General features: G+C 32.3%; 1 protein-coding gene across 1 annotated transcript in view; it reads right to left on the reverse strand.

The window, feature by feature from the left end:
* Positions 1-8491, reverse strand: part of timeout (circadian regulator timeout) — a 569744-nt gene extending 561253 nt beyond the window's left edge. The window contains exons 1-6 of the mRNA XM_085954028.1: positions 7860-8491; positions 6528-6711; positions 4914-5048; positions 4413-4669; positions 2862-3059; positions 2131-2313 (exon numbers count right to left, since the gene is read on the reverse strand). Of these exons, the coding sequence (XP_085810154.1) occupies positions 2131-2313; positions 2862-3059; positions 4413-4669; positions 4914-5048; positions 6528-6711; positions 7860-8113 (1211 nt within the window). The 5' untranslated portion in view covers positions 8114-8491. The remainder of the gene's footprint in view (positions 1-2130; positions 2314-2861; positions 3060-4412; positions 4670-4913; positions 5049-6527; positions 6712-7859) is intronic.
* Positions 8492-25392: the final 16901 nt, after the last annotated feature.

Below are 25392 nucleotides of genomic sequence, written 5' to 3' on the forward strand. Positions count from 1 at the left end.
TTGACCTTTTTAATACTCATTTCGATTCCTGCGGGGTGGGGTGTCTTACTTTTTTCAAAAAGATTTTTTCTGTTGGTTATAATATATTTTCTCAGAAGTGTTTTCAAAATTACGTAAGTATACTGATATTAATTTATGAAATATTTCTTTCAGTAGACATTAAACAAACTCAATAGTGTATGGCACATAAATAATTTAATGTCCCCACAGGAGAGACAGAGTGCAGTAATTAAAGTCCTCTTTGATATTAATATGAGTTGGAAGGTAACTGGAAAATGTTTTCCCGGCTTCAGATATAAGAAACTAGTTAAGCTTTTGCAAACTTTTGCTACAACACTTGGGAGCTACGAGTATTAGCACAACTAAATATAATTAATTGCAAAACTGAAATGTGTACTCAACAGCGCAGTTAAATGCTTGTATGGGATTTTATTCTTTATAGTAATATGACTCAGTGCACTTTATATATTGTAGGTTCGTATATTGCTCTTTTTATCTGTTACTATATTTTATTCCACATGAGTGAGAGTGAGTTGAAAATATATAAAGGATTCAAAATAAATTATAAGATGGTGCCAATAATGACAGTCAGAGAAAGCATTACTTTACAGTTAGAATGGCATGAATGTTTTTCTATTATTTTTATTTACACCGATTGGAGCTTCGCTATCATGACTGCCAAACCGATAATTCGATATAAATAAAAAGGACAAATAATTTTCATTTTTAAAGTTTTAGAAAAATTAATGTTATTTAATTTCAATAAACATACTTTAAAAGTTTAAAACTACGAATTATTTTTAGAAAATCGACATAAAATAATATTATTATTAAAGCACATTTTAATAATAAAAATTATTAATTAATAATTTGAAACAAAAAATATTTTTTTTTTAGTACATCATTATTGTACACTTTTGAAAGAACAAAAAAATATTTTTCATTTTAATGGTTGTACTTATTGATTATTTAAAATAAGTAGATACCCGCTTGAAAACAAAATGTTAGAAAATGTTAATTGTCAATAAAATGTATATAATTGTAACTTTCATATTCTATCGCTAGATGAATACGTTTGCCTTAATTCAATAATAATGAATTTCTAATATATTTCTTTTAAATATGAGAGACTGTTAAATATTTTATTTCATAAATAAGAAACTGGCAAGGAGAAAACTTGGAAATAGTAACAGCTAATGAAGGCAAAAAATAATTAAAAGGATAGAAGTTATTCTGGGAATAAATAAAGATGTAAATGAAGTCTTCAAGTATATTTAAAAAGTATTTGAAACTTTTCGAAAAAAAAAACTCTGAATAAAAAAACAATTAGAATGTTTCGAGAACAATAGGGAAAGAGAGAGAAAGAGAAAGAGTGATATTTTAATTCAAATAAACATCAAGAAATTAAGTTTGCTAAATTAACTTCTCTTTGATTTAGTTCTCGGGTTTTCTCTTTAATTTTATTTCGGCAGAAAAAAAAGATTATATATTCACCAGGGGGCTTTCTATTATAGGGGTGTCATAAATTATTTGAATGGTAGAACACTATTTAATCAATCCGGCGGTCTTTTGGTCCCTCTTCGAGTTTTTTAATATCTCTTGGGTAACATTAGATGATGAGATTACGCGGCAACAAAAGACTGACGACAGTGGAAACATCATAAAGGGGCCTTCATCCAGCAGCGGATCAAAATTGGCTGAGATGATGGTGATAATAATAACATTATTTAATGTAAATACCTAATACAGATAATGGTCATTAAATTATTTGAGGTTAGGTAACTGAAAATTAATAAATTATGTTTTTAATTCATTAAACAAAGTCAATGAGGATTAAAGAATTTTATTTTAAAAATATTTATTTATATATACCTACCTACATATTATTATATATTCTTTTCAACACTATAACAGGCAATGAGGGCCAATGACAGTAGTGTAGTGAAACAGTAGTGTATTTAACTTTTACTACTCACAAATTTACATAGGTAAGAGTCTACCGAATCGATGAAATTATCATGTTAAACGAAAGTACATGGCAATGAAAGACCAAGGACCGAGATGAGTGGAGATAGGAGAGGGTGATGATTATATTATGGAATAAAGTTTTGTTTTAATTTTTGAACTTACCTCACAAGTTTAACTTGAAAATTATAATTCCTGTTGAATTCCATAAAAAACTTCATTGTCCACATGTAGTAGGTTTCATCATTCTTTTGAGCTTTTGATCTTACAAGGACGTCTCGTACATAGTACATTAACGTATTATAGCTCCCATTTAAAAATATGATACAGAATTCTTTGAGACACAGCCTGTAAAAATAGGGAAATTTATAATATTTCTAGAGATAAAAAAAAAAATATTTTGCAAGGGTTCTTCAAGTTCAAAAGTTTGGGAGCCATTAGATTAGCTGAGTTATTAGATTTTAGTGATTGGCTAATGATTTATAATAATATGAAGGCACAACGATTATGTTGTTAATTTTAAATAAATTTAATAACACAGAAAATGTACAGATGTTGAGTCTATATTCTATAAGCTGGCGTTCACGTCACATTGTTCGCGGACGGAGAGCATTGTGCCATCGCGTTTGACTGTTGCAAGTTTTTAATGGGAGGGAACAAGAAGGAATGCAGTGCTGAATGCTGAAGCGCGGGGGGGGGGGGAGGACCGCACGCCAGCTTATAGAAGACAGACAATAGTGATAGGGTTACATAATATCATCAATACCTAAATTCAATTATTCAGGAATGTGTTATATATGTATATAATTATAGAATGGCATATAATTGAATTGCTTATCAGAATGCCCTAGTCATTGCCAGCATTCATAGTGGGACATTCCATTACAAAAAATTACCTGATAGCAAACGCCGATCTCCGTTCCACGGTGGCCACATCATCAGCTGGTCTCTTGTTTTTAGGTTTTTTTGTTCTATCCTTATTCATATCAAAATCAAGGCTGGTGACTTTTGATAGAGGCTTGTGGCATATAAGACTGTTATCCGAAATCGACTTCATGTTTTGAACTACGTAGGTACCACCAAAGCGTGAATGCCTGAAAATCATTTCAACTAAATTATTGATTTAAAAATTACACATTAGTTGGGGGTAAAATGTAAAGTATACTGTATTATGTCTTTTTCAGTATGCAAAAATCAGGTATATACCATGTTGAAAATGATACCATTGATTTTAAGATGACAGTTTCAGAATGTGACAAAATGATCATTCCCGTCAACCAAACAGCTCAGTATCTTGATTTAATGGAAGCGGCTACTGAAACTAAACTTATAAAATATATGGAGGTTCTCACAGGTCTAGTATATATCATACATTAACTCTTATAAAAACAGTTTGTTCCAATAAAATTATTATAAAAACATACCTTTTTCTGCCTGCGCTGATACTTTTTGATAAATGTTATTTAAATAAAATTTATTACAGTCGAGCTCGGTTATTACAATCACGGATATAGCGCGATCTCGGATGTAACGAGGAATCATTCGTTCACATTTTAGTTTATGATTTTCTCCATACATTTATTCACTTTGCTAACGAGCTCCTTATCGGATATACTGAGCTAAAACATCGTCAAAAATTTTCTTAAAACTGTTAATGTGTCGATTGTTTAAAAACATTTCGACCCTAAGCAATAAAATCTGACTGGACAGGATGCCGCCGGGGTCTGGTTAAGGCCATGCATTAGTTGAGGCACGGTCTAAAAAGATCGTTGCTAGGCGATGTGCGGATTGCGGGTCGCGGGTGAAAATGACGCCTGTCAAACGAAATATTATTTCTCATATAAATCCAACATACGTCCATTTTATGTTCTGTTTATTATTCTATTAGTATCAATAATAATATATTCATTGACATGTTTGCTTTTTAAAGTAAATGGGTAAAGTTTTTAGTCATCTTTACACGATTTTAGAATTAATTGGCCCGTCGCCATCACGCAGCAAAGTGACGTGCGTCCGACTCCACGTTCTCTCAATGAATGCGAAGCAAGTACAAATTTTCGTCGCGCGTACAGTTGAACATTATTTGGCGTTTCACTGATGCGTCACCTTAAGTGTCTAAGTATCTACCTAATTGGTTGTTTCGCTGACAATATTGAAAAAGTATCCACGCATATGGTTGAAATTCCATGTAAAAAATCTAAGGTTTGTGAAGTCGGTAGGTACCTATCAGCGTTCATTACAATAAACAACTTCTTTTGTAGTTTATGAATGCCATGCTTGTTTCGGGGAAAAATTCTTGTTTGAATTGCGACTTTTTGTGTTATGTGACCGCTCATTTAAAAATACCTATTCTCTGATATAACAAGTAACGCTTATAATGAGCAAATTCAGTTGGTCCCATCTTCCTCGTAATAACCAACTTCGACTGTATATTGAAGTAAACACACCTATTTGCTGTATAATTCCTGACTTTATCAAACTTTTTCTTTGTCTCATGGGATCTAATTTGCAGGAGTTCCTGTTCATCCCTCAGCTTTTCATCCATACTCCGTTGCAGAGCGGCATCAGCCAGACTTGTCGGGTTCTGCTCCCTCAGAGCCAATGAAATTATCTCAACAATGTGCATGAAGTACTGCCTCTCGTTTTCTGACGACATGCACAGTATGATGTCGAGCAAGCGAGACTGATTGAGGGCCCATAATACCTGAAATAAGAATACCTTACATCAACTATTTTGTTTCCATATCCGCTCTAGATGGAGCATTTGGCCGCTATAGCTGTGATGATCATGATAACGATGATGATAATATTAATTGACAGTATTATTCCAATTGTTTTTAAATATTTTCTTTGATAATTGATTTCATTGTTATACGATTCATGACTTTGTGATGACAGTATTGTCATAAATTTTGTAAAAAAATATTGTAATTTGCATATTAGTTCACCTGGTCATGGACACTAGCATCATTATCGGGTCTTTTAGCATCATTGTCATCAGCTGGGACATGAAGAATATTTCGCACCAACACCAAGATCCGCTCGATCACAAGACCAGTATCATCGTCCCTTTCACTGGCATCCTAAAAGAAATAAATACTTTTCAGAAGGAGAATCTAATTGAAGTAAGTTTAAAAGTACAAACCAACTGAAACTGAAATCACAAGTCAATGGCTATGAAAGTATAAAAAACCCAAAAATGGTAGGTTAAAAAATAGTTCATCGTAATATGTAGTGTTGTATGTTATGTTAGGTTAAGTACTACCTACTTAATTAATTAATCTATAGTAAATTTCTTGTTAATTACAATTTCCACCCCCAAGCTGTGAGTTGCAAGTTCGATCCTACGGCTGGATAGAATGTGTGTTTCATTCAATGCAATGTCCCAATAGGTTAAGCGAATGGCTAACAACCATTTCTCGTCAAAACTCTATTAACACAAACTTTACTCCGTTGAGTCATTCACTGTTTAGTGGTCACAAGGTAATTTTCTTTTACTTTAATATAAATCCGGAGGGACCGGGTTCTAATCCTACCATGTCCTTTTTAAATCTATTTGTTTATCTGGATCTGATACATACATATATTTTAAATGCTCTCTTTACTTCAATATCCTCACCCTCTTATTAAGGGATAACTGAATGGTCTACAATTCATCCTCGTAAAAAATGTTTCACCCAGCCTGGACTTTTGTTTAGTAATTTAGACAGTAGTTACCTAGTTATTATGACCATTTACTTAATTAGCTTCTATTAAAATCTGGTAGTATACGATAAAATAGTACATTTGAGTCAAATGCAGTTAATACTGCTTTGAAAAGTGTTAATTAGTGTCTTGACAGCTTGAATATGGAAAAGATTATGCAGTGTAAATACAGTGGGAGTTTGGATTAGAAACTAAAGCAGACGAGCCAATGAAATTTCAGCAATTAAGTTAAGTAAAACAGTATATTTACTTATGAGACTAACTTTATAGTGCTTAAAATTATATTATGAATACGAAAGAGCCACAGGTATATTATGTGGAAATTCTATTAAGAATACTATGCTTCTGTAGCCCAGAACCGTACAACAGTAAGAGCTTGGCAGTTCTATGTGAATATTTATACTCGTTGAATATAAATTCATTCCAATCAGTTTGCAAAATACAAAGCAACTTTGGAGCAAAACAATACAACAGAAACTAGAATTTCGAAATAATAAGACCATATGCAAATGTAATATGCTGGCGAAGCTTAAACAAACATAAATATGGAATGTTGGAAAACAGTTAACTGTAATAATTTACAGTTAAACATTTAAGAAAATCTAAATTTACATACATATATTATTTAGGTCAGGTATTGCTAAAGATAGGTCTAAATAAATTAGGAAGCAGTATAATATACTATTTTATCAGCATTCGCTCCACCTATCAAGTCCATGCTCTGGAATCAAATGCATTAAGAAAACACAGATTAAGCCGCTAATCGAACCCATAATCCATGAATTTAGAGGCTAGCAGACTGTCTTGTAGACTTTATTGGATAATAATGTACTTGATGATAATTTTAAATATATTACGGTTTCCAAAATCTTTGTAAGTCGATTCGCTAGGACAGCCCAGATATCAGGGCCAGTGAAGGAGTTTCCTTTGTATGCAGCCATGTGAGCTGAGAGTTGTAAGTAACATCTCCGACCTGCTTTCTCCGTCGGTATTTCTTCACGGTACAGAAGCAGTGGTGGGTTTGTCAGGTTTACGACGAGCCTAAAAGTAAGTAAATATTTCAATTTATTATTACATTAACATTCCTCAAATATACATTTTTTTTTCCGACCATGTCCGATCCTAATAGGATCATATGGGCCTCCACAGAGTAGAGGTTTGTATTAACAGATTTTGTTTTTTTTACGAGAAATGGATGTCAGCCACTTGCTCAACCTATTAGGTCCATACCCTGACTCACACACAAATTGAAAAACAATATGTGCACTTGCCAGACCCAGGATTCGTACCTGAGACCCACAGCATGGTAGTCCAACGCTTAAGCCGCGCGGCCACCGTGGGTGTTACATACCTAGTATGTATCCCAGGATAATTTTAAATCAGACATTTTTGATGAAGACTGGTGCCTAGGTAATATCTATTTAAGAGATTTCACAAATGACTCCATTTCTGCAGTGCAGTATGCAGTATATCAGTTTACAATCCTCAGTAACGTGGGACAAGGAAATATTTTGATTACACTGATTTATTAGTTTAATGGCTTTCTTCAAAAATTACCTTTTAGTACACTTTACCTACATACACGTACTTTCATGGTAAATTACCATTTTCACTCATAAGCATTGCACTTGGGTCTCCAATTGTAGAATTACATCAACTGACCCTTTTTTTACAAGAAATGGTTAGGGGGTCGTCCCCTTCAGTCACAAAATATTGTACCTCCCTATCTAAATTACGTGAATTTCTTGGATGCCCCTTATTTGTCAGCATTTTTTAAATAATTATTGATTTCAGTTTACCTAAATGTCATCTTGGAATATTCTCTCTAGTCTTGGATGTATGACATTTACTACAACCACCATGATCATCGGTCACAGACCCTCTCCACGCCATTAAGACATGACAACATATATATGGACGACCCCTTATCAACCATACAACCTAAGTCATGGTGTCATTGCTTTACACACATTCAAAAAGGGGTATGTAAATTTCACCAAATATGGGATTTGAATCCAAGATCAATGGATTCAAAACATCATTATACACAAATATATAAAAAAAAAAATGATACCAACATTATGTACTAAAGAACTAAAGATAATCTATAGATATCTTTAGTACATAATGAAACTTGCTTTAGGTATATGGAATAAATAGTTTATATATTATAATATAACATTTTTTACCTGAGAGTAACGTCAAAGAGCTCAGAATTATCCGAATGGTGTATCAAAATGGGCAAAAGATCAGTTTCCAAAACCTTAGTCTGCCCCAAATGCCTTCTTATCTCATGATCTTCGTCGTCACGCCTCAAGTAACGAATGAGATCTTTGACTGTATCCAATGTGAAGTCGTCAATTAGATACTTCCCGGTTCTTTTATCCAGCGACCCCAATGCATTGCACGTAGCCGCTAACTCCGCCGAAAGTAATGTTGACATCTTTTCACTTTATTTAACAACTTTCAAAGAATCTATCCACTTAAAACTATACACAAACTACATTCAGTATTTATTTCAGAGAGTTAAAAACACGTTTCACACGTCGTAATGTGCAATATCTCCGTAACTAAAATTATACTTCGAAAAGTAAACAAATTGTTTTAGGTTACATATCTAATAGTATTATTTACTTAAACAACGCGACAGAAAAGTTTATTAGGTCTTAACTTAACACAAGTTTAATAATTTTAGAGAGCTTTAACTGTTTAAAATTGATAACAACAGATTCTTTATTATTTTAGCACAGTTTTTAACTATAACCAAAAAATTAAGTTGAACTGACAACCGCTGTCAGATTTGGCGCGGGAAACTTTCTGTGGCAGACGGCTCACGGCAGTGTTGCTACTTTAATGAAACTTCACAATTATGTAGCAGCTTATTATTTTTTAAATATTTGCCTACTCAGCTCTATGGCCTATTCGGAATACCTATGTATAAATATGTACATTATTCCTCTATTGAATTTTAAATAAATTGTTGTAACTAATATTATTTATTATTCCCTGATATGTCAGATTATATAATATATTTTTGGGTTATATTGTATTTTTGCAATTTGAAATATTTCTTTGAGAATTTACTCATTTTAAAGTGTTAATACGTGGGTATCTAGGTATAATCATTTAAGAATTGTTTTTAATATAATGTCAGAGATAACCTTAAGGTTCAAATAGACGTATTTAATATACGTATTTAATAAATAGACGCACCCTGGTCAACTACTGAAATGGTATTAAAAAAAGTTTGAGTAGTTGACCCCCCACAAACTTGCTTCCTTGTAAATATAACTTAAAAATTACAAATGATATCAATACTTCAATATTATGACTGCCCGTAATGCATTAACTTGATATTATGAAGTTAGTCAAAAACATTAAATTGCCATATGCTTACATCCACTGATATCCTTAAGGTGACGCATCAGTGAAACGGAAAATAATTTTGAACTGTAGGCGCGACGAAATTTTGGACTCGCTCGCATTCACTGAGAGAATGTCGAGTTAGAAGCACGTCACTTTGCTTCGTAATGGCGACGGGCCAATTAATCCTTAAATCGTGTAAAGATGACTAAAAACGTTACCCATTTACTTTAAAAAGAAAACATGTCAATGAATATATTATCATTGTTACTAATAGAACAATAAACAGAACATAAAATGGACGTATGTTGGATTTATATGACAAATAATATTTCGTTTGACAGGCGTCATTTCCACCCGCGACCCGCAATCCGCGCATCCCCTAGCAACGATCTTTTTAGACCGTGCCTCAACTGATGTACGGCCTTAAGAATTTACTTAAGAAATTAAAAATAAAATGCTTACGGCGTGATGTGTTGTTTTCAAATAGCTGCTATGACGCTCCTATAACATATGGTGATGTGTTAGTTCCTCAATCCGACCACAGATGGCTTCACTTGTCTCAACTTTACAATTTAGAGCAATCCCGTGTCTATGTTTCTTATTTTGGGCATTTTATTGAAAAAAGGTCAACTACTGGTACATAGTCAATTACTGGTACATTTACCTTACTGTTTGGGAGCGGAACGCACAATCTAAGATTTCGTTCCTAAGGATAAGTCGCCGAAAAGCATGACTTAACTATAGACAATCCTGAGTATAGAGTTAAGGAATCCTTAACCATAGACTACTTTTGTTATGAACACGCCCCCTTCTGTATTACCATTTACCACTGACAGCTGCTGTCAAAATAAATTCGCATGTCTATAACACAGTCCATACACTCAAATTCATTTGACAATGTATCTCAATATGGATATTGATAGTGTTAATTCGTTTGGCATGTACTTGCAGAATATTATTTTATTTTTATACGCCAGCCCGCAGAAATACAAAATACCAGATGAAGAATGACACTTGATGCTAGTGTTACCATGTTAAAAAAAAATCTTGTGGTGCCTGTGGAATCACGTATAATGACTTATAATGGAAACATAAGAGTATTATAATTAAATAGTAATATGTATTTATAGTTATTGCATTTATAAAATGCAGTTGTCATATTTTTGTCATCGTTTAACAATTATAAAATAATTTACCTAATTTACCTAACGAGAATTTTTAAATATAGTATTATTTTCAATAACCTTAGTGCTTCTGCATAGTGTTTTCTGCTAAGGAAATTTTAGTTATGACAAATGTTTCTGCATTCCGCTCTGGGTCAATAATGGCTTTCGCCAGTCTGTCTCGCTCAAAGTGATTGGACTCCTCCCACAGAGGTAGCACACAACTGTCAGTGCGTACTCGTTTTGTGAGACAAAGTTTTATCTCTCTGATATTAGGTACACTTTGCTGCAAATGGACCATACTCGGACATAAAAACGCCCCACTGAGTATTTTTTTTATCAACACTTCAGCTTACAACCAATTTATGATAAACGTATTTTCATTATAAAAAGTTCCCGCAATAAAAACTTTATTAGGAATCAGAGTAAGAAAGAATAATGCAAATGGAAGTAAGTATTTTATTTTTAATAACAAAAAGACAATATTGTGAAAAATTAAACACACATCAGTTAATAGCAAATGGTTAAATATTAGAATAAGAAATAAGGTCGTGTTTTTATATATTGTTCTATATAAAATAACATAGCAGTATTGTTTACATAAAACTGTTAAATAAAAAACACAAAAAATTACAAACAAAACAAAAGTTTATTATATTACCTACTTATTTACACTCATGTGTATTTTGAAAATATTTTATGAAATAAAAATATAACATGGGTTCGTTTCTGACATATTGTGTATAAAATTACTTGTTTATATAAACATATTAGATACAAAATATCATTTCATTAAACTATAGTAAAAATGTATAAAATGCACAAAGTGTTAACCGCACTTGAAGTACATTCATATAAAATATCGATGGTATTGAAGACTCTTTCAGCCGGATTATGTATCCACCTCTGATGAAATCATTTTCCAAGAAATGCTTCCCACACAGTAATGAATATTGACATGGCACCCAGTCCACCCACCCGACTGCGTCAATCCACAATGTCCGAAGAACTTCATTTTTCGGAAATCTGAAATAATTTAATTTATATAACATTATAAAATTGCTACATATACTCCATTACATACTTCATATAAATACATTTTTTTTGTTATTCCGGTTCTGGTATTCTTAAAAATATATTTTACTCTGAAATGAAATATAAAATTTATGTAAATAATGATTGTCATTAACTAGCTGCTAGTTAATAACAGTCATTATTTACATAGCTAGCACTACAGTTTTTACTTTGAAAAACACATCGTGTATTTTGGGTTCAAAATAATATTATGCATACGGCCCTGGATTTTTCGCAATCGTTTTTTTGACGTTTGATGTAAAAGTTGTGAATTGTTATTGTAAAAGATCTTTTAGGAAAAACTATCAATGCATAAATAATTAATAGTATGCATATTTTTTTTCCGAAATGCTGTTACTCATTTGTATTCTTCCATTAATAAACACTTTTTTCACCGAATAATAACGTATAAACGTCAATAAACGTAAAGAAAAATGTAATATAATTATTATAAATACCTGTAAAAAGATACGCCGGCATTTCTCCTGGCTTTGCATCCTATTGCACTGCAAGAGACCATGTTTTTTTTACTTCAAAGGTCTTACTTCTTTCAAGATCGAGAGAATAACAATATTATATCCGCCATGTTGTTTTACGACACGAACTTGAAGTAGCAGCTCCAGAATACCAACTGTCTTTATCTGATTCGTATTTTTTAGTACATAAATGATGGCATGTTCCCTCTCCAGTCTTTAATCTCTTAGGTCTCACTAGATCTTGTAGACAGCTTTTCGTCATAATGATATGGTGTTGGATTTTAATAAAATTGTGAAGTTATAGTTTTGCCTTTGGGATGGATTTTTGGGAACTCCATTCTGATACAACGGACGTGTATCTATATACAATTCCATTAGGTATAATTCTTAAATCCTGACATCCATCCCCACAAATAAAAGGAGTTATAATAGCAGAACACTAAGTAATCCCCGTCTAGGTGGAGCTAATACGACAGAAGATGCGGGAGAATATTTAAGATTCTCATATTTTCAGTTTTTTTCCGTGAACCGGCTTACAGTAACATTATATAGGTTAGTTTAGCTTTAGATAATCTTTTTCTCGTAATATTTTCTTTATAATATTATGTATGTATAATATATTATTGAGTCAATAATACTGACTGATAATTTTTTTATTTGAAAATATGAAATAAATGACATTTTGATATTTATTTTGATGTGAAGAATGGACAAATACTAATATTAATACTATGAAGATTTAAAATAAAAAAGATCACATACGTTAAATGTATTATTTTGAGAAAAACACTTTAAAATACACAACTTGTAATTAAGTTACATGTCACCAGAGCAGTGACTCCCAACCTCTTCTTCGGTACCCGTGGGTTCCGCGAGTATTTTTTTTGAAAAACCGCATAATTTTTTTTTTTTTTTTTTTAAATAATTGTGTTTTTCTAATGTTGCTTCATTATAAATAGTTATTGTGCTAAACGTAAGTATAAATTGAAGTAGGTACCTATCTAGCGAGACTTAAACCATGTAAAGGAAATTTTGTGCCAACAATATTGATGAAGAAATAAAATTTGAGAATTGAATGGTCAGTAATAATATTGTCGCCACCTGTACACTATGTTGGCACTGTTTTATTCAAGTAAAAGAATTTAAACGGGTTGGCCCAATAATTCCTCTTAGCAAGGCATGTGGACTCAAGCCATTCATAAATTGGTGAAACTATCTGGGGCACTGAAAGTTTGCTTTATTATTCAGATCACAAACGGACACTAAGATACAATAATTATAACATTAAAGTCACGCGCATTCGAAAACCACTTATGATACGAACTATATATATATAATATATGAGCTACTGGATACGACAACTCGCAATAACTCGTAGGTGAATACCCTTAGTTATAATCTGCAGGCAAGATGTTTATCACTATACTCAAAGTGCGGAGTGTCTGAGTATGCAGAAACATTTTAATTCATGGCATAATACATACGAAGAAGTTTGTTATAATGTATTTACTCTTCTACAAGGAAATTTATTTTTAAAATTAGGTTAACTCCTACTTACTCACCAAAATGTTAATCACTAGACGTAGACTTATACCTCCTCGATTACACAATGACTGAAGTGGAAAATATAACGCGTTTCAAAAGGGTTAACCTTGTACCTGTGTAAAATGTCAACCGACTCAATTCTTATACCGGAGAGTAAATAATTATTTGGAGTAAAATAATACTGGGTGCCTTTGTTACTAGTTATCATACAGTGGCGTACTTGTTTTATTGTGTCTACACTCTATCTACCACGCAAATCAGATGATTTAAAGTTATAGGTTTTGTCACTCGCGTGGATCACCTCAAGTCTGCATACTTTTATTCCGACGATTGGGATTCCTTGATGTATTAAAATGTACAAAAAAACACTAAATATACACAGTCATTAATTTTACCGCGTACACCATTTAGAAAACGATACTGTAGAGCAGGGGGGGGCAAACTGCGGCCCGCGGGCCGCATGTGGCCCGCCGGGTATTTTTTTGCGGCCCGCCATCATTAATTGTACTTCTGATTACGAATAACTTTTTTATATTCTTTTAAAAAATATTGACAATAGATAACAATTTGAAGAATTTTTGCTGTTTCGTAAAAATGTATTATCTCAGTACGTCTTTCTTGCGTCTCGTCTCACACTATGTAACCACTATTTTCTACGTTGAACATCGTGACACATTTAAATACTGTTAACTCTGCGTTGCAAGGAAAAAAATATAATGCCTAAGATAAGGTAAAAAGTTTGAATGGATTTCAATTACAACTCAAGTTATTCCTTCGACAAATATGAAATAACAACGCGGACCACTTTCCAACTTTGAAGTTGCTGAATATACCAGAATATAAATTTGAAGAATATGGTAAAATTATTAAAGCCCTGAATGACGATGTTTCACAAAGATTTGGTGACTTCCGAAAAATTGAGACAAGTTTAGCAATAGTACGCGATCCATTTTCAATAGATATTGATAGTGTACCGACAGAGCTACAACTTGAGATTATTGATCTGCAGTGTGACACTGATTTAAGAGAATTGCATTGTCGTGAAGAAATCTCCAAATTTTACAATGCCCTTAATTCAGACAAATTCGACCAACTTGAAGATTATGCAAGAAAAATGTTCGTTATTTTTGGATCAACCTATATATGTGAACAAACATTTTCGATCATGAACCTCAATAAAAATTCTTTACGGTGAAATATCCCCGATGCCCATTTACAAGCAGTTTTGAGAAAATCAACTACAAAATTAACACCTGAATTTAAAAAATGTACACCACTTCATTCTTCTCAATAATTTTTTTTAATGTTTATTTTTCGTGATAATAAATAGTGTATATCTAAAAATGGTATTTTGCTTGCGGCCCGCCGCTCATTTCGAATTCTTGAATTTGGCCCTCCATCCAAAAAGTTTGCCCCCCCCTGCTGTAGAGCGTCACACTGCCTTTATCTTTAGCGGTAGGTAGTAGAACCCGCCAAAGATCCTAGCCTGGGGGCCGCTTCAGGATGTGGGTGTCATGACCTAAACATACACAAAAATAAGATAATTATTTTTCAATATAAGACATTAATGTACAGTGTTTAACCATTATAATTTACTGTCAAAAATATGATTAATTTACTCGTGTGTTGATATTATGTTACGTAGTAGCAGAGCATAGGGAAATCCGATGACTTTACGTCCATGAGCTTTTGGCTCGCCAATCTACCTACTAGAACTAGCACTAGATCATGATTAATCATTAATGAAAAAAATAAATGTCCATCGACAAAAGTCAACAACGTCTCACATCGACTTAACGCAACATCTAAAAAGTATAAAAGAGCTCTCGTAGGCGACCTTGCTCATACGTAAGTACCAGTGGCGTGCGGTCCATACATGCACTAGGTATATGGTGAATTCCAAGATATTTTGTAAATAGCTACGTAGCAATATTATTTAGATATTTATGATGCCATTATACGGTAAATTTGACCTAACTTGATTGATTCTATAGGTATTATTATTATTAAATAAATATCCTAGAGCGGAATGCACAATCTAAGATTTCGTTCCTAAGGATAAGTCGCCGAAAAGGATGACTTAACTATAGACAATCCTGAGTATAGAGTTAAGGAATCCTTAACCATAGACTACTTTTGTTATGAACACGTCCCCTTCTGTATTACCATTTACCACTGACAGCTGCTGTCAAAATAAATTCGCATGTCTATAACACAGTCCATACACTCAAATTCATTTGACAATGTATCTCAATATGGATATTGATAGTGTTAATTCGTTTGGCATGTACTTGTAGAATATTATTTTATTTTTATACGCCAGCCCGCAGAAATACAAAATACCAGATGAAGAATGACACTTGATGCTAGTGTTACCATGTTAAAAAAAAATCTTGTGATGCCTGTGGAATCACGTATAATGACTTATAACGGAAACATAAGAGTATTATAATTAAATATTAATATGTATTTATAGTTATTGCATTTATAAAATGCAGTTGTCATATTTTTGTTATCGTTTAACGATTATAAAATAATTTACCTAATTTACCTAACGAGAATTTTTAAATATGGTATTATTTTCAATAAAAATGATCTTAACTAAGGACAGTGTTTCTGCATAGTGTTTTCTGCTAAGGAAATTTTAGTTATGACAAATGTTTCTGCATTCCGCTCCTAGAATATAATATAAGAGCTACCACATTACGACTGTATACACCAAGCCACTAGTGGCACGCGAGATGATTTTGCATGGCACGCGAATGTTTTATTTTGAAGAGAGAAAAAAATACATATAAAAATATACAAAAGAGTTTTACAAACAAATATATACCTACATAATATTAAAAAATAATGACGATAAAGCCAAGCATATTTTCTTCGGTTTTTATATTAATTTTTCGAATAATATTTACCAATCGATGCGCAAACGGAAACGACGAATTAATGTAACGCGTGTTTGAACATGTACCTAACCGAAAAAAATCTGTTTTTTAAACGGTACATGTTCAAACACGCGCGTTATCATGATCTTACTCCTTACTTCAGTTTTAGTTTGTCAATTTATAGCTACGGCCGTATGTTGTAGCTTAACCACTGGGGAATGCCAAAAGAAATGGCGTATTTCAAAAAAAAAACTACCTTATTCTTAGGTCTATAATAATTATTATAAAGTAGTAGTATATATATAGTCAATAATTATTATAAAGCAATCATTATTCGTAGGATGTTTATCACACTTGAATGGTCAAAGATATAGCTTATAATTAGTATCTTTAGAATTATCTTCAAATGTGTTAATCTTGCCCATTTTTTGAATAATAAAATGCCTAATTCTTGTCAAATTTGGGATCACAGATTTTATCAATATAATTTTTTATCGTAAATATTTCACTATAATAATCGACATAAATTATACTGATGGTTTTATAAATGCGTTTAAAAATTAATAAATGTAAAAAATCTTAACAGTGGTGGTGGTGGCACATTTATGTACTGAAATATGACTATATTCTAAAACATTAGAGCGAGAGGTTTAAAAGAATACTATTAATGTAATAAAAATACTTTATGCAGTCATAAAATATTTAAAATAAATATAAAGGATAATAAGGCTTCAAAATTACATAAAGAGATTATCTACAACGTTTAAGGAATGTCCAGGATCATACTTTGAAAATAGAATAAAAGCTCCATTTTGACCCACGCTGAGCACGTCCGCCCTTAAGGGGGAGAGGCATGCCAGCAGAGGCACCTAGAGGAAAAATACGAAGCTTGCAATTTGAGACATTTTTTTGATAATGTACAATTTCAACTGTATTAATTAATAAATATGTAGGTATCTGAAAACATTAAAAAGATTGTTTTTAAGTCAAAGATAAACTTACAATAAATTGTAAAAAAATGTTATAAAAACTGTGAATTTGTCACAGGACCACTTCTTATTATTACGTCACTATATTTTATGGTGATATTTGTTATTTAAATTTAATTCATAGTTTTAATACATTTTATATTTATTTAAAAAAACATTATAACCATACCTAAAATAAAATTTTATATAAACGCTCGGCACGTCAGATAAGCGAAAAATAATATTTGAAAAATTTTGGCACGCGTACGGAAAAAGGTTCGCAAACCCTGGTATACACCATATAATTAATTTTATTGTATGCCAATGTTATAATAGTTATAAAATAAAAATTAGTAATACGTTGAAAATAATTGTTTTACTTTATTATTATATATTTTCAACAGCATCACTAAGTACCTACCTAGGTATATAAATAAAATTTTGTATACATAAATTATTATGATTACAGTCATTATGAATGTGGTTATAAAACGATTTCTATATGTATATTACAATAGGGATGTTTATTGCAAATCTCTTTATCCTAACCGTTTGAGTTTTCACCTGCTAGAATTTTTATGAGGATTTTCGTAAACTATTTGCTCGTCCCTTATTGGTAGAGAGGGAATGGATAATGGAACGAAGCAATGGTAGAATATAAAAAAACGTCCATTCTCTGGATTTTGACAGATTTTATATTGATTCGAACTCGGAGAATTCGGATCCATGGATCACGCTACCAACTAAACTAAATCAAACCAGGCGGCTCCCTATCCCAATTGTTCAATTTAATAAATAGGACAATATAATACCTACTACCCTAGGAATTAGGAATATACATATATAATATTATGCTTTTCAGTAAACATTATGTATTAATGTTTGTTATTGTTATTGAGTATTTTAATGTAGATAATGAGTATCCTCGAAGTTTTCCGCTTTTTGCCTTATGAAATGTGAACTATGACTTCTTATCAGTGAAGTCTGTATAGTTGAATAAAATAAAAAGCGATTTTATTTTAAATAAAAATGTTTCATAATAAATCGCTATAACTCGGGGGGGGGGGGCATTTTAATATTGAACGGCTACATTGTCGCATTTCACAATCCACATTATAATAATTGTAATAGTCTAACAAGGTTTGTTAACTAACGTTAAAAATATATTGTGTTTAGAACCAATTGATACACAATTTGTATTGCCTATTATATTAGGGCGACTTATTTCCGTAATTATTTGTTTTGGCATAGCAATATAAAAAATGTGTTTTTTAAAACTGCACTACGTAGCGTTTAAATGATGTGTGATCGTTTTTTATATTATGAAAAAATTTGAATATATGATAACAACGGGGAGGTTTGCAGTTTCAGATGATGATCTTGATGGGAATCCGTCATTTTTTTATCTTAATGGTCATTAGGATAATATAGATTTGCACCAATAAGTGGTCGGAACATAGTCGACTATTTATATACGTCGGAAGGCAAAAGAACACAATTTGCGTATGTTGCCGAAGGCGTGAGAATTTATCATATTTTTCATATTTCAATATTTCTTTCCCCCATATAAAAACTTTATAATATTAAAATTGTCGTTTAAAGTTGCATTATAACAAAATTATTAACATATTATGATTATGTGGTGTCTAAATAGCATTTATGACTTACTGATGCTATGTTTCTCGCTGTCGGTAGAGGATAGAGGCTAAGATCGAGAAAACTCGCCTCAATAATAACATTCTCGAGAAATAATCATTAAAGGTGAATATTGAAATTCGAGGAATAAATTTTCTAAATTTTCGAAAGATAATTTTTTAGATGAAAAAATATTTTTCAAGAATTCCCGAGAAATCAATCAAAATGAAAAAGTCGAGAAATCACAAGTCGGGGATTTTTTCATACGTTACTTTTTTAAATATGTTCATTTTAAGTATAAAAAAATGAAAGCATAGATATTATTAATAATAAAGATATTTGTTTAGCAATATTTTACTTTTAATATTTTACTTAAATGGGCTCACCCAATGGTCTATAAGGCCGCAGGTTTCCCAACCCTATCTTAACTAATAAGACGTGTAGATTCTGAAGGTATACTTTTTCGAATATGCCTAATATAACTTTCACAAGAAATGAAAACACCCAATGCGCACTGAAACAAAAGATGCGGAGTCGGTGAATAATATTGAACAGGTATAGTGAGAAAAAATATCGTAACCGAAACCATTGTGAGTTTAATTTAATACCAGGAAAGCAAAATGTGAAAAAAATCGATTTGGTTTGTTAACCCTTTCACTGGGACGTCATTTTATAAACCCTCGTTGAGAACGACATCAAAAGGACTTCGCAAGCACACGCTCATTTAATGCAAATAACCAAACGATGGTTCAACCGTTTTAGTTCAATGTTTGATCGGGTTAATTAGCAAATTATTCGCTGATTCGATCAAAGCCAACGCTTAATGCATATATTTTATATACCTACATATAAAGTCATGTGAGTATATATAACTACCTGTTATATAACTGACTTCATTGTCAGTTTTTTTGATAGTCAATAAAATATGCCAAAGGTCTTTGCTTGGTTTTTTTATTTATAGCCTTATTTTCAGCACGGCTTTGGAAATATTTGAGTCTCTGCAGATAAAAAATGGCTGTCTACAAATAGAATAACCCAAAAGAATGTTTTTTTTAATGATAATATGGAAATAACAAATACGTACTACTGCATTCAATCGGATTTTAAGAAAATTCTGTTTTTGAAAGAGAGAAGAGAAATAGAAAATAAACTTCTTTTTTAAATCCGTTCCCGGCGCAATACTTTTGAAATCGAACTTGGTCAAGTCCATTTCAACAAAGGTGGCATCCAAGATGGAGTCAAGTCTGAATGGTTCATTTAATTTAAAACAATGTTCTAGGATCTAGTAGACAATTTTCCATTCATCTAAATAAATATTATAAATATTTGCTTTATTTTAGATAACCTTAGGAAATTCCATGTAAGTTGTATTCAAATATTGTCAAATCCAACTGGTAAAACTCCAATTGAGTATAATATGCAGCCAAAGCATTAATTGGCCTCCCTTGCTTCTAAATAGTTGAAAGTGGAAAATCTCCAGTAAGCAGTGGCGCACCCAGGATTTAATATTGGGGGGGGGGCAAGGAGGAGAATGTAAATTAGTCCCATAGGCTCTTTTCCTTCTTCACAGCCTAATTTCTCGTTTATCGATCTTTTGTCTATTGCAATCGGTGTACCTATACCATGGTCCCCACATCTAGAAACGGGCCCTCAGGCTAGGATATTTAGCGGGCCCTCTACCTACCGCTAAGATAAAAAGCAGTGTGAAACACTACATTAACGTTTTTCAAATTGTGTTTTAGTTTAAATTAAAACTTAATTATACAATTAAATTACTTATACAGTGAATTATTGGCGATTTTTAATACATTTACTTTAATAATGGAGCTGTCGAGTATCGACACATAATAATCAAAAAATATATTGCACAATTATATAAGTAATTAAAAGTGTTCGACTTTTTTACTATTAAAGCTAATTTATGATGTGTGTTTATCTCACTTATCTGGTCAACCCGACTAGCCGGGCCCCCCACAGCCCGGGCCCCAAGGCTAGAGCTCTGTCAGCCCTCCACAGTAATGACCTACACCACTCCGGAATTCGGGTGGACACCAAGAATTTTTTGACAGTTCCATTAGGGATTGGGTTTCTAAAAAAACCTGACATTAGTGTATCGAAATTGCTGTGTTAGAAATTAAGATCTAAGAAAATTTTCTAAAAAGGGTGCCGGAGAATTATTACAAATCTTTTTTTTGCCGTGTTTTTATTTGTCTAAGCCCAAAGGTATAGTTTATTGGCTTTCAATTTCAATGTTTAAAATCATCCTGATAATTTTCATGTTTGGGGGGTGCCATAAGATCCTGCAGGTAGATTGTTTATGAAGAAATGTCAATGTCTTCTAAAATTTTCACCTATCTTAAAATAATATTCATATCGCATATTTTGAAAAAAATGTATCAGGCTCGCATAGAACCCTGCAGGTAGATTGTTTTTGAAAAAATGGCAATGTCTTCTAAAATTTTCACCTATCTTAAAATAATATTCATATCGCATATTTTGAAAAAAAAGTATCAGGCTCGCATATAACCCTGCAGGTAGACTGTTTTTTTAAAAAATGGCAATGTCTTCTAAAATTTTCACCTATCTTAAAATAATATTCATATCGTATATTTTGAAAAAAATGTATCAGGCTCGCATAGAACGCTGCAGGTAGATTGTTTTTAAAAAAATGGCAATGTCTTCTAAAATTTTCAACTATCTTAAAATAATATTCATATCGCATATTTTGAAAAAAATGTATCAGGCTCGCAAAGAACCCTGCAGGTAGATTGTTTTTAAAAAAATGGCAATGTCTTCTAAAATTTTCACCTATCTTAAAATAATATTCATATCGCATATTTTGAAAAAAAAGTATCAGGCTCGCATATAACCCTGCAGGTAGACTGTTTTTAGAAAAATGCCAATGTCTTCTAAAATTTTCACCTATCTTAAAATAATATTCATATCGCATATTTTGAAAAAAATGTATCAGGCTCGCATAGAACCCTGCAGGTAGATTGTTTTTAGAAAAATGGCAATGTCTTCTAAAATTTTCACCTATCTTAAAATAATATTCATATCGCATATTTTGAAAAAAATGTATCAGGCTCGCATAGAACCCTGCAGGTAGATTGTTTAAAAAAAATAAAAATTTCTCTTAGAATTTTCACCTAGCTTAAAATAATATACATATCGCATTTTTTTAAAAAAATGTATTAGGCTCGCATAAGATCCTGCAGGTAGATTGTTTATGTAGAAATGACAATGCCTTCTACAATTTTCACCTATTTATTACTACGCTAAAAATAATATTGATATTCCATATTTAAAAAAAAATGTATTAGGCTTTCATAATATAGATAAGGTAGATTGTTTGTGAACGAAATATAAAATCATCATAATGTTCTATTTTTCAAATATTATCGATGCACTGGAAAAAATGGATTAGGCACTCATAAACTTATGTAGGTATATATTGCTTTATAATCAATTAAAGACAATTCGTTTTTGATTATTGTTTAATAGTTACCATGGTAATTTCTTTTAGAATTTTCGCATTCTTACTAAATTTAAATAATGAATAAAGATATTTTCATACTAGGCGAATGTATTAGGTTCTTATAAAATCCCTGTATAGTGTAGGTAGTAGATGATGGTTTATGAAATACAAAAGTAGGTGTCATGATACTATTTACTTTAGTCTACATTCTTATAAAAGCACTGGAAAATGTCTAGGCACTCATACAACCCAGGCGATGCTGTTTTTTGAAGTTATACTTATATTGGCGCGTTTAGGAAAACAGATCAGAGTGTATTTTTTGCGTGTGACCAGTTGCGATGTAACACATAATTTTTATAATTTATAATGCATTCTGGTTGCGTAATACTTTGAAATATAGATAGTTCGATGAACCAAAGAAAAACTTTTATTTATTTTGTGAATCTGATTCTAAATCACCACACCAGAGCTAGCCGAAGAATCTAGGTTATTACAAGTTTTGTTTTTGTTTAGACGCCAAAGAAGAATAACTTCTAACGCGCGTACATAAGTACACACACCGATTTATGCAATATTTTTGTTTGTTTGAAACTAAATACTGTAATCTAAGCTCAAATTTTGTGGTGTGAATACGCAAAATAGATGCGATATGGTTGTCTGTTAATTTTGATCTTAAGTTTGATTTATTAATGCTCATTGTAGAAAATGTTTTTTCACAAATATAGGTACTTCCAAATAAAGAAGCGTTTTTAACTATATTTGGATATACCTCCTTAGTAAGTAAGTAAAAGTCCTTTGTAGAATTCAATTAAAATCTTATCATGATATATATACATACTACGAAACGGCCACAGGGTCGCTCTAAAATCCGCTGGATTGACGAACTGGTAAAGTTCGGCGGAAATACGTGGCAGCGAAAGACACAGGACCGAGAGAGTTTGAAGAAGCTTGGGGAGGCCTTCATCAAGCAGTGGATTGACTCCGGCCGATGATGATACATAGTTCATATCACAGAATAGATTAATAAATATCATTCCGATAGTCTATTCCCCAATACATTACATTTTGAAGCAGGTTTTTGAATGTGTGAGTGAATGCGAAAATGAACCAAACATTATAGACGTGCAATAGTGTGTGATGCAACCTTCAATACACCAATATTGAATGAGCGTCAATGCATACACCGAGAGCAATTGTCAGTATTTGACGTGTGGCATTCTTGACACGTCGTGTTTAATTTTATCACATATTCTTCCACACTCGCGATCGGTTGCCTGTTACTCCACACCAGCACCGTCTTTAGATTAATAAAGCCTGAGCATATCTTTTTGCACAAGCAACGAGCGGTCCACTGTTTAGTTGTCAAAATCAGATCCCAGATTGCTTGACATATTGATTCGCCCTTTCTCGTTTCAAATTGAATTATACAATCAAAATATATTAACTATCAGTGTTATTTATAAATAATATGCATTCCTGTTATTCCTCACCAGGTCAAAGTCAGACTAGTATTTCACACAAAAACCGTTGGTAATATCGATTTCCAAAAAATATGTAGCATTGATCTATGCATTACATTTGTAGAAGGTGTGTTAATGCTAGTGTATTATTTATCATGTAACTTATCTATTCAAATCAAACCATTCCCTGTGTGAACACGACAGACGCGTCAGTATGAGCACTCTATAGAACAATGACAGGTCATCCATAGACAACAACGAGAGGGGCGGAAAAAGTAGGACCAGTCGTTGTGAATGTATCGGCTTTCTACTTTAGTCGCAAATGTCCACACTCAAGAGTTCCCTGATAGAGTATATGCTTCATAACTTTGCACTCCAGCTCTAGGATGAAAATGATTTTAAATATTCTAAAATTTTTTTTTACATGTATTGTTTGTCTATTTATTTATTAGTAAATAATATATTATATTAATACAAGTAAATATCATTTGATCTAATTTTATGCGAGGTAATTACGCAATGAGGCTTATCAGTATAGTAAAGAGTGCAAAAAAGTGCAAAGTTATAAAACGTTTACTCTGGCAACCCTTCGATATGCAGTATTAACTAAATTAGCCGTACAATTTTAGAATATTAATGGAAGAGGTTGCATTATTTTATTCTGCTTTAGGGCGGCACTTTACCTAAAGACGTCACTGTGTCTATGTGCTTGGTCAAACGGAATCTTTGATGGAATCTACTATTGTTATTGAATATATATACAATTATAGTTGATTACAGTGGCGCACCCAGGATTTATTATTGGGGGGGGGGGCGAAGGAGGAGAATGGAAATTAGTCCCATAGGCTCCTTTTCTTCTTCATATAAATATTTTTATATAATTTCACAATACACGGCGATATATTTGTACAGTTTCTCCTAGTTTTTATTAAATTTGAGGCATAGTGGCGGTAACCGTTGAGCGACTGGCGGATTGGAAGTGAACAGCGACCATGCTGGACATGTGTACCTAGTATGCTGAAACATTGCTTAAATAATATCGGCTGTGCTACCCGCTTGGTCTAGAGCAGTGTTTCCCAAAGTGTGGTACGCATACCCCCTGGGGTACGGGAAGAGTTTGGTGGGGGTACGTGCTGCACCGGGTTATGGCTACGCCTGGTGCAACAAGCATTAATACAACATCCATGCTAGGTTTATCGCATGCGGAAGAAGAGCAATTGTTGGAATTACTAGCTTCAGACGGATTCTTGCAAAATAAATATAAGGAGTGTACTTAAACATCATTTAGGTTGCAAATGCAACATGTGTATCCAGTTTTAACAGAGAAATTCCTGAAATACATTGCCTTTTTCAACTTCATATCTATGTGAAGTTGCTTTTTCAGCATTTGTAGACATTAAGTCAAAAAAAGGAACAGCCTTTGGGTGTGGAACCGCATCTCAGATTAAAATTAATAACCAGGGAACCAAATTATGATGATCTATCGTTTCAACATAAATAATTTCATCCTTCTCATGGTTTATAATGAATGTTATTTTTTTATAGTATAACTTTGATTTATATTTTATTATGAATGAATTTTATTTTTCGTTTATTATTATTTTGTTTATGTACTACAAAAGGAATATATTTTGATTGTTATTAAAGTACTTATATGCATTTTTCTTTGACG

This window comes from Rhyacophila brunnea, unplaced genomic scaffold (assembly GCF_057557595.1).
Source record: "Rhyacophila brunnea isolate RB1 unplaced genomic scaffold, BYU_Rbru_1.0 scaffold_10, whole genome shotgun sequence".
Lineage (NCBI taxonomy): Eukaryota > Metazoa > Arthropoda > Insecta > Trichoptera > Rhyacophilidae > Rhyacophila > Rhyacophila brunnea.